Source organism: Homalodisca vitripennis, unplaced genomic scaffold, assembly GCF_021130785.1.
Source record: "Homalodisca vitripennis isolate AUS2020 unplaced genomic scaffold, UT_GWSS_2.1 ScUCBcl_5812;HRSCAF=12722, whole genome shotgun sequence".
NCBI classification, from domain to species: domain Eukaryota; kingdom Metazoa; phylum Arthropoda; class Insecta; order Hemiptera; family Cicadellidae; genus Homalodisca; species Homalodisca vitripennis.
Window position 1 is genome coordinate 35,349 of NW_025782286.1, and position 12,012 is coordinate 47,360.

General features: G+C 47.0%; 4 protein-coding genes across 4 annotated transcripts; 2 read left to right on the forward strand and 2 right to left on the reverse strand.

The window, feature by feature from the left end:
* Nucleotides 1–1,913: 1,913 nt before the first annotated feature.
* On the reverse strand, nucleotides 1,914–2,285 carry LOC124373681 (histone H2B). The gene has a single exon (XM_046832030.1). The coding sequence runs from the start codon at nucleotides 2,283–2,285 to the stop codon at nucleotides 1,914–1,916; it is 372 nt and encodes a 123-aa protein (XP_046687986.1).
* Nucleotides 2,286–2,489: 204 nt separating this feature from the next.
* Nucleotides 2,490–2,864, forward strand: LOC124373682 (histone H2A). The gene has a single exon (XM_046832031.1). The coding sequence runs from the start codon at nucleotides 2,490–2,492 to the stop codon at nucleotides 2,862–2,864; it is 375 nt and encodes a 124-aa protein (XP_046687987.1).
* Nucleotides 2,865–5,771: 2,907 nt separating this feature from the next.
* Nucleotides 5,772–6,143, reverse strand: LOC124373683 (histone H2B). Its single transcript, XM_046832033.1, has one exon. The coding sequence runs from the start codon at nucleotides 6,141–6,143 to the stop codon at nucleotides 5,772–5,774; it is 372 nt and encodes a 123-aa protein (XP_046687989.1).
* A 4,935-nt stretch (nucleotides 6,144–11,078) lies between these two features.
* LOC124373685 (histone H2A-like) lies at nucleotides 11,079–11,489 on the forward strand. Its single transcript, XM_046832035.1, is given in 2 exon segments — nucleotides 11,079–11,126; nucleotides 11,128–11,489. Coding segments are annotated over 2 exon segments (375 nt in total). The 3' UTR covers nucleotides 11,455–11,489.
* The last annotated feature ends 523 nt before the right edge of the window (nucleotides 11,490–12,012 follow it).

Genomic DNA, 12,012 nt, shown 5'->3' on the forward strand with positions numbered 1-12,012 from the left:
GATATAAATTCCAAATGTCGCATAGAATAGTAAGTTGATAGTGATAAATTTTGTTAATTACAAGCACTGTCAACCCCACATATTGCGATATTCACTGGTATATGTTAACAGTTTACATTTAGTTTGTAGTCATAGTGATTTGCAACAAATAAAAATCACTTATTCAGTTATAAATATACTTTATACGTGGCATAGTTCAATAATTTTAAAGGTCGTTTAGTAAATTTGAAAAATAGAAGAATCAGCGAATATTCGGTGATTGTAACGAAGTAAATATGTAAATTTGCTGTTATCCACGCTAATTAAATTTAACGTAATTAGTTGTAAACGGATAAAAACGTGGATTAAATATCAGTGATAAACGCGCGCCGCTTGATCTGAGCTTGGAGTTTGCAAGCTCGAGTAAATTTTTTTTCTAAAAGAGCAAGCAGCGCGAAGCGCTGCGCAGCGGGCAAGCATCGCGTGATCTGACAAATTCTGAAAATTTTGTTAAATTCAGAATAGTAGGCTATACTGTTTTAAACGTGTTTCATTACTAATTTGTGTTTTTTTTTTTTTTTCAAACGGAAATTAATAAACTCGTAAACTTAATCTAATAAACGTAATCTAACTTATATAAATTAAAATAGAGAATGCGGGAACATACTGGAAAATGCCCATTTTAAACTTAAAGTACACTGACTTGGATCACATTACAGTGGTATGAATCAAGCAATCGCAATCAGGTTCGCTAGACCGAGCAGATTTACACTTGTTAACAGACAACTCTCTGGCGCTACAGCTACAGCAGTATATCCACTCACCTGTCTGTTTTATATGTATTTTCTACGTTATTCCTTTTTATTTTCAAATTTACAACCTGTCCAGGTATCGACAATTGTAAGTAAACCGTCGTTGACAACTCTATTTCACCGTATTAACTAGAAACCGGGAGAATTATCAATGTTAACGGATACGTACACTCTGATTGGTCGAATAGTGACCGACCAATCAAGTCAAGCCACCTCCTACCTATATAAGCGTGTGTTAACAGTTCACCGTATATATTCTATCTCCACGCACATGCGCACTGTACACTAGATGACTTTATCACACGATTTCACCTGTTAAATACCGTTTTAAAACGTTAAAACTGTATTTAACGTATATCTTGTTGTAATCTAAATCGACCTGTACTTACAACTAGTGGTATTTCGATAAAATATAAATTTTCAAGAGTAACTTTCGGCTCTTATATTGAAGTGTATATAAAACATTACGAATACTATGAATAACGAACGATCAGATCAATTGGGCGATTACCGTATTTGTAAATTTAATGTTTAAAGTTTAAAGATTGTATTTAAACATAACTTAAATAGGTAATTTCAATATAAAACAAGTCGAGAGTTGCTTGTTTTAGCCAACATAATAACACAATTCCAATGTTTACACAACTAAAAGCGGTAAAATAAGCGAAAATTACAAGTTATGTTTAATCAGAGTTCAACGGTTCTTGGTTAATATTAGAAGTCATGTGTATAAAACATGACAGAAACTATGGTTTTCGATCGAATTGCAATTGACGTATTTTTTTTTTTTTTTTTTTTTTTTTATTGTAAACTCAAGTGTTTGTTTGAAAAATAAATAAATAAATAAACAGAAAATTATACAATTTTACAGTGAAATCGGACTATGTTTAAAAAGAAAAAAAGGAATTGTAAAATTCCTGGAATAAAATATTTATGACAAGCACAAAGTCATAAATTTGGTATTTTCGATAGAAAATATAGTCGAGAGCGACTTGAAACAACCAGTTTTACATCGGTTTTACAACTATAAGCGGTAAAATAAGCGAAAACGAACGAGTTATTGGTGGCCTTTAGAAAGGCCGTTTGTGCGGAGCGGGCTCGCTCGTTGCGGCGCTGGCCGGCTTACTTGGAGCTGGTGTACTTGGTCACGGCCTTGGTACCCTCGCTCACGGCGTGCTTGGCCAACTCGCCGGGCAACAGGAGCCTGACGGCGGTCTGGATCTCCCGCGACGTGATGGTCGACCGCTTGTTGTAGTGGGCCAGGCGGGAAGCTTCGGCGGCTATGCGCTCGAATATGTCGTTCACGAAGCTGTTCATGATGGACATGGCCTTGCTGGAGACGCCGGTGTCGGGGTGGACCTGTTTCAGTACCTTGTAGATGTAGATGGCATAACTCTCCTTCCTCCTGCGCTTCTTCTTCTTATCGCCCTTGGTGATGTTCTTCTGGGCCTTGCCGGCCTTCTTGACGGCTTTTCCGCTCGCTTTCGGTGGCATCCTGAGTCGCTGGTTTGTACCGGGAGTATAGGCCAAAATTCTAAAAAAGGCTCTAAGCTGGATATCTGGCGTCGCGCGAGCGCGACCAATAGGGTGGCAGCTCGAACGCGATTGGCCGCGCTCGCGCGACGCCCAAATTCGAGGTAACCCCGAATTTCAGGCCACGGCTTCTATCTGTATCCCCGCAACCGAGTACAGCGCAACATGTCAGGACGAGGCAAAGGCGGTAAAGTGAAGGGAAAGGCAAAGTCCCGCTCGTCCAGGGCCGGTCTACAGTTCCCGGTCGGCAGGATCCACCGTCTGCTCCGCAAGGGCAACTACGCCGAGCGAGTGGGTGCCGGAGCTCCGGTCTACCTGGCCGCCGTCATGGAGTATCTCGCCGCCGAGGTTCTCGAGTTGGCCGGTAACGCGGCCCGTGACAACAAGAAGACCAGGATCATTCCCCGTCACCTTCAGCTGGCCATCAGGAATGACGAGGAGCTGAACAAGCTCCTGTCCGGTGTCACCATCGCCCAGGGAGGTGTACTGCCAAACATCCAGGCCGTGCTCCTGCCCAAGAAGACCGAGAAGAAGGCCTAAGTCGCCCGCCAGCGCGCGACACAAAGCCGCCCGCCCGGCTCCCACAAACGGCCTTTTTAAAGGCCACCACAATATCACTCGTTTTCACGTTTTACGACTTTAATAATCCTATTTCTCACTCTTGTCGTATATTTCCGACATGTATCTAGTAATTACTATGCTAATTAATAGTAAAACTGTCATTATTACCATCACAAATTACATAAAAATTTAATAATGTACACGAATATATAACACTTTTTGCCAATTGATGTTATCGAATAATAACAGTTTATTCAAATACTAAACAGTGTGCGTAAATTTTATATCTATTTATAACTAATTACTGGTCTTCAAAATATATATATATATATATATTTATTTATATTAATAATTAACACATTTAACTGTACACTTTAAATAGTTGTTTTCACTCTAATTAACTGTATAAAATAAAAAATATCACTTCTCTTTATTGTCTATTATACAATCTTAACTTAAATTCACCGTCTTTGTCATTTTATAATTAGTTTTAAACACGAAATCTAAACCTTTTCTCTCTAATTTAGTCGTTTTACAGCATATTTCTGTGGCTAGAAAACCAATCACTTGTACATTGATTTATTATTAAACTTTTTTTTTTCTTTTATTTTGTTACAGTAATCGTTTACATTATCATCAATTTTATTTGCAAATATCATTTATATTTATATATATTAATCCTACTTACTACAGCGAATTCACTGTGTTTACAAATTAAAACTGTTTGCTATTGTTCTTTCGGTATTATTATAAAGAGCAGATTGATTTTCTATTCTTTTCCTGTATTACGAACTTCTGTCAACCTCCGACCGCTCGCGATTTTCACTGGAACTATGTTAACAGTTCAGTTAACAGTGTAGTATTGTTTATATATTATAGCAAAAAACAACAATGATTCAGTTTACAATAATTATTATTTTATATTCAAAGTGTGATATAAATTCCAAATGTCGCATAGAATAGTAAGTTGATAGTGATAAATTTTGTTAATTACAAGCACTGTCAACCCCACATATTGCGATATTCACTGGTATATGTTAACAGTTTACATTTAGTTTGTAGTCATAGTGATTTGCAACAAATAAAAATCACTTATTCAGTTATAAATATACTTTATACGTGGTATAGTTCAATAATTTTAAAGGTCGTTTAGTAAATTTGAAAAATAGAAGAATCAGCGAATATTCGGTGATTGTAACGAAGTAAATATGTAAATTTGCTGTTATCCACGCTAATTAAATTTAACGTAATTAGTTGTAAACGGATAAAAACGTGGATTAAATATCAGTGATAAACGCGCGCCGCTTGATCTGAGCTTGGAGTTTGCAAGCTCGAGTAAATTTTTTTTCTAAAAGAGCAAGCAGCGCGAAGCGCTGCGCAGCGGGCAAGCATCGCGTGATCTGACAAATTCTGAAAATTTTGTTAAATTCAGAATAGTAGGCTATACTGTTTTAAACGTGTTTCATTACTAATTTGTGTTTTTTTTTTTTTTTTTCGTACGGAAATTAATAAACTCGTAAACTTAATCTAATAAACGTAATCTAACTTATATAAATTAAAATAGAGAATGCGGGAACATACTGGAAAATGCCCATTTTAAACTTAAAGTACACTGACTTGGATCACATTACAGTGGTATGAATCAAGCAATCGCAATCAGGTTCGCTAGACCGAGCAGATTTACACTTGTTAACAGACAACTCTCTGGCGCTACAGCTACAGGACTCGGATCTGCAGTATATCCACTCACCTGTCTGTTTTATATGTATTTTCTACGTTATTCCTTTTTATTTTCAAATTTACAACCTGTCCAGGTATCGACAATTGTAAGTAAACCGTCGTTGACAACTCTATTTCACCGTATTAACTAGAAACCGGGAGAATTATCAATGTTAACGGATACGTACACTCTGATTGGTCGAATAGTGACCGACCAATCAAGTCAAGCCACCTCCTACCTATATAAGCGTGTGTTAACAGTTCACCGTATATATTCTATCTCCACGCACATGCGCACTGTACACTAGATGACTTTATCACACGATTTCACCTGTTAAATACCGTTTTAAAACGTTAAAACTGTATTTAACGTATATCTTGTTGTAATCTAAATCGACCTGTACTTACAACTAGTGGTATTTCGATAAAATATAAATTTTCAAGAGTAACTTTCGGCTCTTATATTGAAGTGTATATAAAACATTACGAATACTATGAATAACGAACGATCAGATCAATTGGGCGATTACCGTATTTGTAAATTTAATGTTTAAAGTTTAAAGATTGTATTTAAACATAACTTAAATAGGTAATTTCAATATAAAACAAGTCGAGAGTTGCTTGTTTTAGCCAACATAATAACACAATTCCAATGTTTACACAACTAAAAGCGGTAAAATAAGCGAAAATTACAAGTTATGTTTAATCAGAGTTCAACGGTTCTTGGTTAATATTAGAAGTCATGTGTATAAAACATGACAGAAACTATGGTTTTCGATCGAATTGCAATTGACGTATTTTTTTTTTTTTTTTTTTTTTTTTTTTATTGTAAACTCAATGTTTGTGAAAAAAAAAATTGAAAAATAAATAAATAAACAGAAAATTATACAATTTTACAGTGAAATCGGACTATGTTTAAAAAGAAAAAAGGAAAAAAAAAGGAATTGTAAAATTCCTGGAATAAAATATTTATGACAAGCACAAAGTCATAAATTTGGTATTTTCGATAGAAAATATAGTCGAGAGCGACTTGAAACAACCAGTTTTACATCGGTTTTACAACTATAAGCGGTAAAATAAGCGAAAACGAACGAGTTATTGGTGGCCTTTAGAAAGGCCGTTTGTGCGGAGCGGGCTCGCTCGTTGCGGGGCGCTGGCCTGGCCGGCTTACTTGGAGCTGGTGTACTTGGTCACGGCCTTGGTACCCTCGCTCACGGCGTGCTTGGCCAACTCGCCGGGCAACAGGAGCCTGACGGCGGTCTGGATCTCCCGCGACGTGATGGTCGACCGCTTGTTGTAGTGGGCCAGGCGGGAAGCTTCGGCGGCTATGCGCTCGAATATGTCGTTCACGAAGCTGTTCATGATGGACATGGCCTTGCTGGAGACGCCGGTGTCGGGGTGGACCTGTTTCAGCACCTTGTAGATGTAGATGGCATAACTCTCCTTCCTCCTGCGCTTCTTCTTCTTATCGCCCTTGGTGATGTTCTTCTGGGCCTTGCCGGCCTTCTTGACGGCTTTTCCGCTCGCTTTCGGTGGCATCCTGAGTCGCTGGTTTGTACCGGGAGTATAGGCCAAAATTCTAAAAAAGGCTCTAAGCTGGATATCTGGCGTCGCGCGAGCGCGACCAATAGGGTGGCAGCTCGAACGCGATTGGCCGCGCTCGCGCGACGCCCAAATTCGAGGTAACCCCGAATTTCAGGCCACGGCTTCTCATTCTGCTCCGAGACGTGGACGAGTCAACAACTCTACTAGAGCGACCACGGATGAAGATGGATGAAGAGGGATCTGCCTCGGCGGTCTCAGATGGCGGAGCCGGTTTACCGGAGCCGCTGGCGACACTACTGGGGTCCCGCGCGGCTTGCCAAGCGGGCCCCGGCGCTGTCTGCCCAAAAGGCCTTTTACAAGGCCAACACACCGCTGGACGTCCCAGCAACACCAATCCACCCGGGACGGGAGATCAGGGCCCGGGTGAAGTCCGGTATTTACCGGAGTCCTGTCTTGCGATGTGCCAGGTGAGCCCGCCCCGGTCAGCCGACCGGGCCGCGGGATCCCAGCACCGCACTGCTGCTCAGGCCAGCACACATATTCCACCCGGGACTTGTCAGGGCCCGGGTGAAGTCCGGACTACCCCGGAAAGCTGCCAGGGTGCAGCGACTAAGTGCCAGGGGAACCTGCGCCGGTCTGAGGCCCAAAAAGGCCTTTCTAAAGGCCACTCTACAACACCGGGGATCTCAACCCCAGTGGCCCAGGCCATTGAGCCAGCTACCCCTGGGGCCAATTCCGGCTCATCAGGCCGTCCCGCCGCGGGTCTGCGGAAGCGGCAAGCGGCCCCAGCTCCCACTCTTCCGCCGAAGAGCCGACGGACGGACACCGCTGCCAGCGAAGACATGGAGGTTGAGCGAGGCCCCCGCATTCCTCCCATCATCATGGACGTCCCCAAAGGATGGGGCAGCCATGCTGTGACCATCAAACAGCTGGTTGGGGGCGACCTGGAGGCTGTCTGCACCGCTCGGACGCTACGGCTGAAGACGAGCACCGTGGCCCACTTCCGGCAACTGCAGAGATATCTGCAGGAACAAAACCTGAAATTCCACACTTTTGCTATGACCACCGAGCGCCTGCTTAAGGTGGTCATAAAGGGGCTACCAACCACCCTGTCGCCTGAGGAAATAACGGAGGCCTTCCAAGGAGAAAACCTCGGCATTATGGAGGCGAAACTCCTAAAAACAAGGCGAGGAAAACCGACCAGCCTGTGGCTCATCACACTCCGTGGAGGCGATGGACTCCGGCCTCCAACTGATGTTTACAATGTGAGATCACTCTTTTTCTGTAGACTGGAGGTCCGGAAATACTCCAGGCCTAGTGGACCAGTCCAGTGCCACCGCTGCCAAGGATTTGGACACGGCTCGAGTCACTGCCATCGGGAACTTCGGTGTGTCCGCTGTGGTGATGGCCACCCTTCAAGCCTCTGCCCGAAAGAATCCACGACCCCGGCGAGATGCTGCAACTGTGGAGAGGCTCATGCGGCAAACTACAGGGGTTGCTCAAGCTTTAAGAGTGAGAGACAGCTCTCCTATGCTGCCGCTGCAAAGAGGACTCGGAGGCCTGAACCTTCCAGGGCCGAGCCTCCAAAGCCCCGGGAAGCTCCTGACACTGCCCCTGCTGCCCCTGCTGACGACATCGCAGAGCCCTCCACTGACAGCCGAGAAGACGAGGACTTCGAGGTGGTTCGACGTCGCCGACACCGACCTGCTCGGAAGCCGGAAAATCGGAGAGCTCGTCCTGCCGCGAAAACCTCCATCTCCGAGCCGCGAGACCTTACACGATCAGAGAGCCCGAGGAAAGAAGCCGTACCAGCCCCTGTGAGACCTGAGAGGAGACCAGCCCTACCCAGGCCCACTCCGAAACCTCGCTTGGAACTGCCAAAGATGGCTGCTAGCGCAGAACCTCAGGCCCAGCCGCCCACACAAAACAACATGCCGACCTCTCAGCCTGCTGCCCGTATTCCCGAGGAACTCAAGGCAGGGATATCACAGTTTCTCTCCCAGCTGACCAGCATGGTGGCGATGATGTCACGCCTCATGGACATGTTGTCCGCCACCATGCATGGGTAAGCTGAGAGTTGTCAGCTGGAACGCCGACGGGCTGGCAGATAAGCGGCTGGAACTCAGCCAACTACTGACGGAAATGGATGTGGACGTCGCTCTTCTCCAGGAGACCCACTTCAGGACGACAGACCGCTTCAGCATCCCCAACTACCAGGTGTACCGCACCGACAGGCAGCTCCAGAACATCCGACCCAGCGGAGGCTCGGCGATCCTAGTACATCGACGAGTGACTCACCGACTCCTGGCAGCAGTCCCTGCCCCAGGAATCGAGATCACTCGGGTTGCCGTCCAGTACAGTGGAACTGAACTGGAGATCGCCTCCGTGTATAATCCGCCTCAGCGGATCATCCAGCCACGCTGCCTCGATGCCCTGCTGCGACCTGGCTCCCCTGCACTTGTTGCCGGGGACCTGAACGCCAAACACCTGGACTGGGGATGCCGGAACACCAATTCCACCGGCAGAGACCTCCACCGTCTCCTGGAAAACCGACTCCACATCCGACTACTGACACCCGAGGAGCCCACCCACTACAACTACAATGGGCGACACCTCCCGGACATACTGGATATCGGTCTAGCTGGCTCGCTGGACGGACACATCGAGGTGTTTGCAGTGTCTGATCTCTCATCAGACCACGTGCCAGTTGTTTTTGACTTCCCGGACGACGGAGCTCCATCCTATCCTCCTACTCGTCCCAACAAGATCAACTGGCACCACTATGCAAACCACCTCGCCGACCGACATCGGCCACCACCAACTCCTGCCGAGTCACCGGACCAGCTAGACCGACAGGTACTCGACTTGACCACCACCCTCCAGGAAGCTATGACGGCCTCGTCATCCCCTCTCTCCCGGACCGACTTCACTCCACCTCTGCCCGAGGAGCTGAGAGAGGAGATACGTCTTCGACGCAGACTGCGAAGGGAGTATCAGCAGTCCCGTTGTCCCCACGCCAAGCAGACCTTCAACCGCCAGGCCAGGAAGTGCTCTCGTCTCCTGGCGGAACACAGAGCGGCTGCGTGGGATGACTTCGTGGAACATCAAGCTGACGGTGGTGTCGGCGGCATCTGGAAAATCTCCAGGGCCCTCCGAGGGGAGAAGAAGACCAACCGGCCACTCCATGGCCAGCGTGGCATTGTCTACTCCCCTGAAGATCGAGCGGAGGCCTTCGCCGACACCATGGAAGACCAATTCTCCCCACACGCGGATGTCTACGACGAGGACACCTGTGAGACCATCGAAGACTTCCTGGAGGGATACCAACCCGACGAAGACGACCCACTGCCCACTGTGACTACACTTGAAGTGCAAGACCACATTCGCCGCCTTCGCCCGAAGAAGGCCCCTGGCCCGGACTCCTTGGGAACTCCAGCGTTGAAGAACCTGCCGGCTTGGGTGATCGTCACGATCACCTGCATCTTCAACTCATGCCTTCGCCTGGCCCACTTCCCGACCACCTGGAAGGATGCCAAGGTGATCGTGATACCCAAGCCCGGCAAGGACCCTCTCTTCCCGGAGAACCACAGGCCGATCTCCCTCCTGCCTGTGCTCTCCAAAATCCTGGAGAAGATCGTCCTAGCGAGATTTCCCGAGGAGTTCTTCGCGTCTATCAGGACAGAACAATTCGGCTTCCGCACCGGCCACTCCACCACCCTTCAGCTCCGCAGAGTCCTGAACAACATCACCGGAGCTGTAGGGAGGAAGCACCACTCCACTTCGGTCCTGATAGACGTGAGCAAAGCCTTCGACAAGGTGTGGCACGAGGGACTGCTCTTCAAGTTGACATCGTCACCGTTGCCTGGCAGGATCTTCAGGCTGCTCCGCAGCTATCTCCACCTCCGGACCTTCTCCGTCAGCGTTGCCCGATCCACCTCCACGACCCGCCCAGTGACATCTGGTGTGCCACAGGGATCGGTCCTCGGCCCGATCCTGTACCTGTGGTACACTAACGACTTTCCGGTCGCTCCGAGAGTGCAGCTGTCCCTGTACGCGGACGATGCGCTCCTCACGGCCACGTCTGCCAACCTGAGGATGGCTGGATTCTACATCCAGCGGCAGCTGCACCTACTGGAGCCCTGGTTGACCAAGTGGAGGATTAAGGTCAACGTTGACAAATGTGAAGCCATAAACTTCACGAGGACAAGGAGACAAGCGGACGGCCGTCACCTGACACTCAACGGTGGCGACATACCATGGAAGACGACAGTCAAGTACCTGGGGGTACTCCTGGACTCCAAGCTGACCTTCACTCCCCACGTCAAGAGGATCTGCGGTCAAGCAAGGAAGGGCATCGGCAGCATCGGCCCACTGCTCAACTCCACGAAGCTACCGACCAGGACGAAAGTCCTGCTCTACACGGCTCTGATACGACCAGTGCTCACTTATGCGGCCCCAGCATGGTACAACCTCACCTGCAAGACCGCTCGGAGGCAGCTGCTCGCTGTCCAGAGCGTTTGTCTCCGGCGGGCCACTGGGTCGCCCTGGTTCGTGAGGAACACCGTGGTCAGGGCTTCGTCCAACGTTCCTACCATCAGGAGCTTCGTGGAAGGCCTGACATCGAGCCTCGAAGAAGCAGCAGATTCCTCTCCGTGGGATCACATCCGTGAGCTTCGAGCCCAGGAGGTCCCCCAACTGCGTCTTCCAATGGACGACTGACGACATAGAACGACTACGACTACAACACGACATTCACCCCACTGACAGGTAGCGAAGGCTACTAGGGCTTCGACCCTTGCGACACAAGGCAAAAGCCAAACCGGCAGAGGGCCTTGAGAGAAGTGGGGGATCCAGCCCCCACAGTCCACAGCGACTTGTACTTGTACCACGGCTTCTATCTGTATCCCCCGCAACCGAGTACAGCGCAACATGTCAGGACGAGGCAAAGGCGGTAAAGTGAAGGGAAAGGCAAAGTCCCCGCTCGTCCAGGGCCGGTCTACAGTTCCCGGTCGGCAGGATCCACCGTCTGCTCCGCAAGGGCAACTACGCCGAGCGAGTGGGTGCCGGAGCTCCGGTCTACCTGGCCGCCGTCATGGAGTATCTCGCCGCCGAGGTTCTCGAGTTGGCCGGTAACGCGGCCCGTGACAACAAGAAGACCAGGATCATTCCCCGTCACCTTCAGCTGGCCATCAGGAATGACGAGGAGCTGAACAAGCTCCTGTCCGGTGTCACCATCGCCCAGGGAGGTGTACTGCCAAACATCCAGGCCGTGCTCCTGCCCAAGAAGACCGAGAAGAAGGCCTAAGTCGCCCGCCAGCGCGCGACACAAAGCCGCCCGCCCGGCTCACCCACAAACGGCCTTTTTAAAGGCCACCACAATATCACTCGTTTTCCACGTTTTTACGACTTTAATATTCCTATTTCTCACTCTTGTCCGTATATTTCCGACATGTATCTAGTAATTACTATGCTAATTAATAGTAAAACTGTCATTATTACCATCACAAATTACATAAAAATTTAATAATGTACACGAATATATAACACTTTTTGCCAATTGATGTTATCGAATCTTAACAGTTTATTCAAATACTAAACAGTGTGCGTAAATTTTATATCTATTTATAACTAATTACTGGTCTTCAAAAATATATATATATATATATATTTATTTATATTAATAATTAACACATTTAACTGTACACTTTAAATAGTTGTTTTCACTCTAATTAACTGTATAAAATAAAAAATATCACTTCTCTTTATTGTCTATTATACAATCTTAACTTAAAATTCACCGTCTTTGTCATTTTATAATTAGTTTTAAACACGAAATCTATAACCTTTTCTCTCTAATTTAGTC

Bases quoted from the DNA above. Each gene is read 5' to 3' on its own strand.
- LOC124373683 (XM_046832033.1), bottom strand. From the start codon at position 6,143: ATGCCACCGAAAGCGAGCGGAAAAGCCGTCAAGAAGGCCGGCAAGGCC.
- LOC124373682 (XM_046832031.1), top strand. From the start codon at position 2,490: ATGTCAGGACGAGGCAAAGGCGGTAAAGTGAAGGGAAAGGCAAAGTCC.
- LOC124373681 (XM_046832030.1), bottom strand. From the start codon at position 2,285: ATGCCACCGAAAGCGAGCGGAAAAGCCGTCAAGAAGGCCGGCAAGGCC.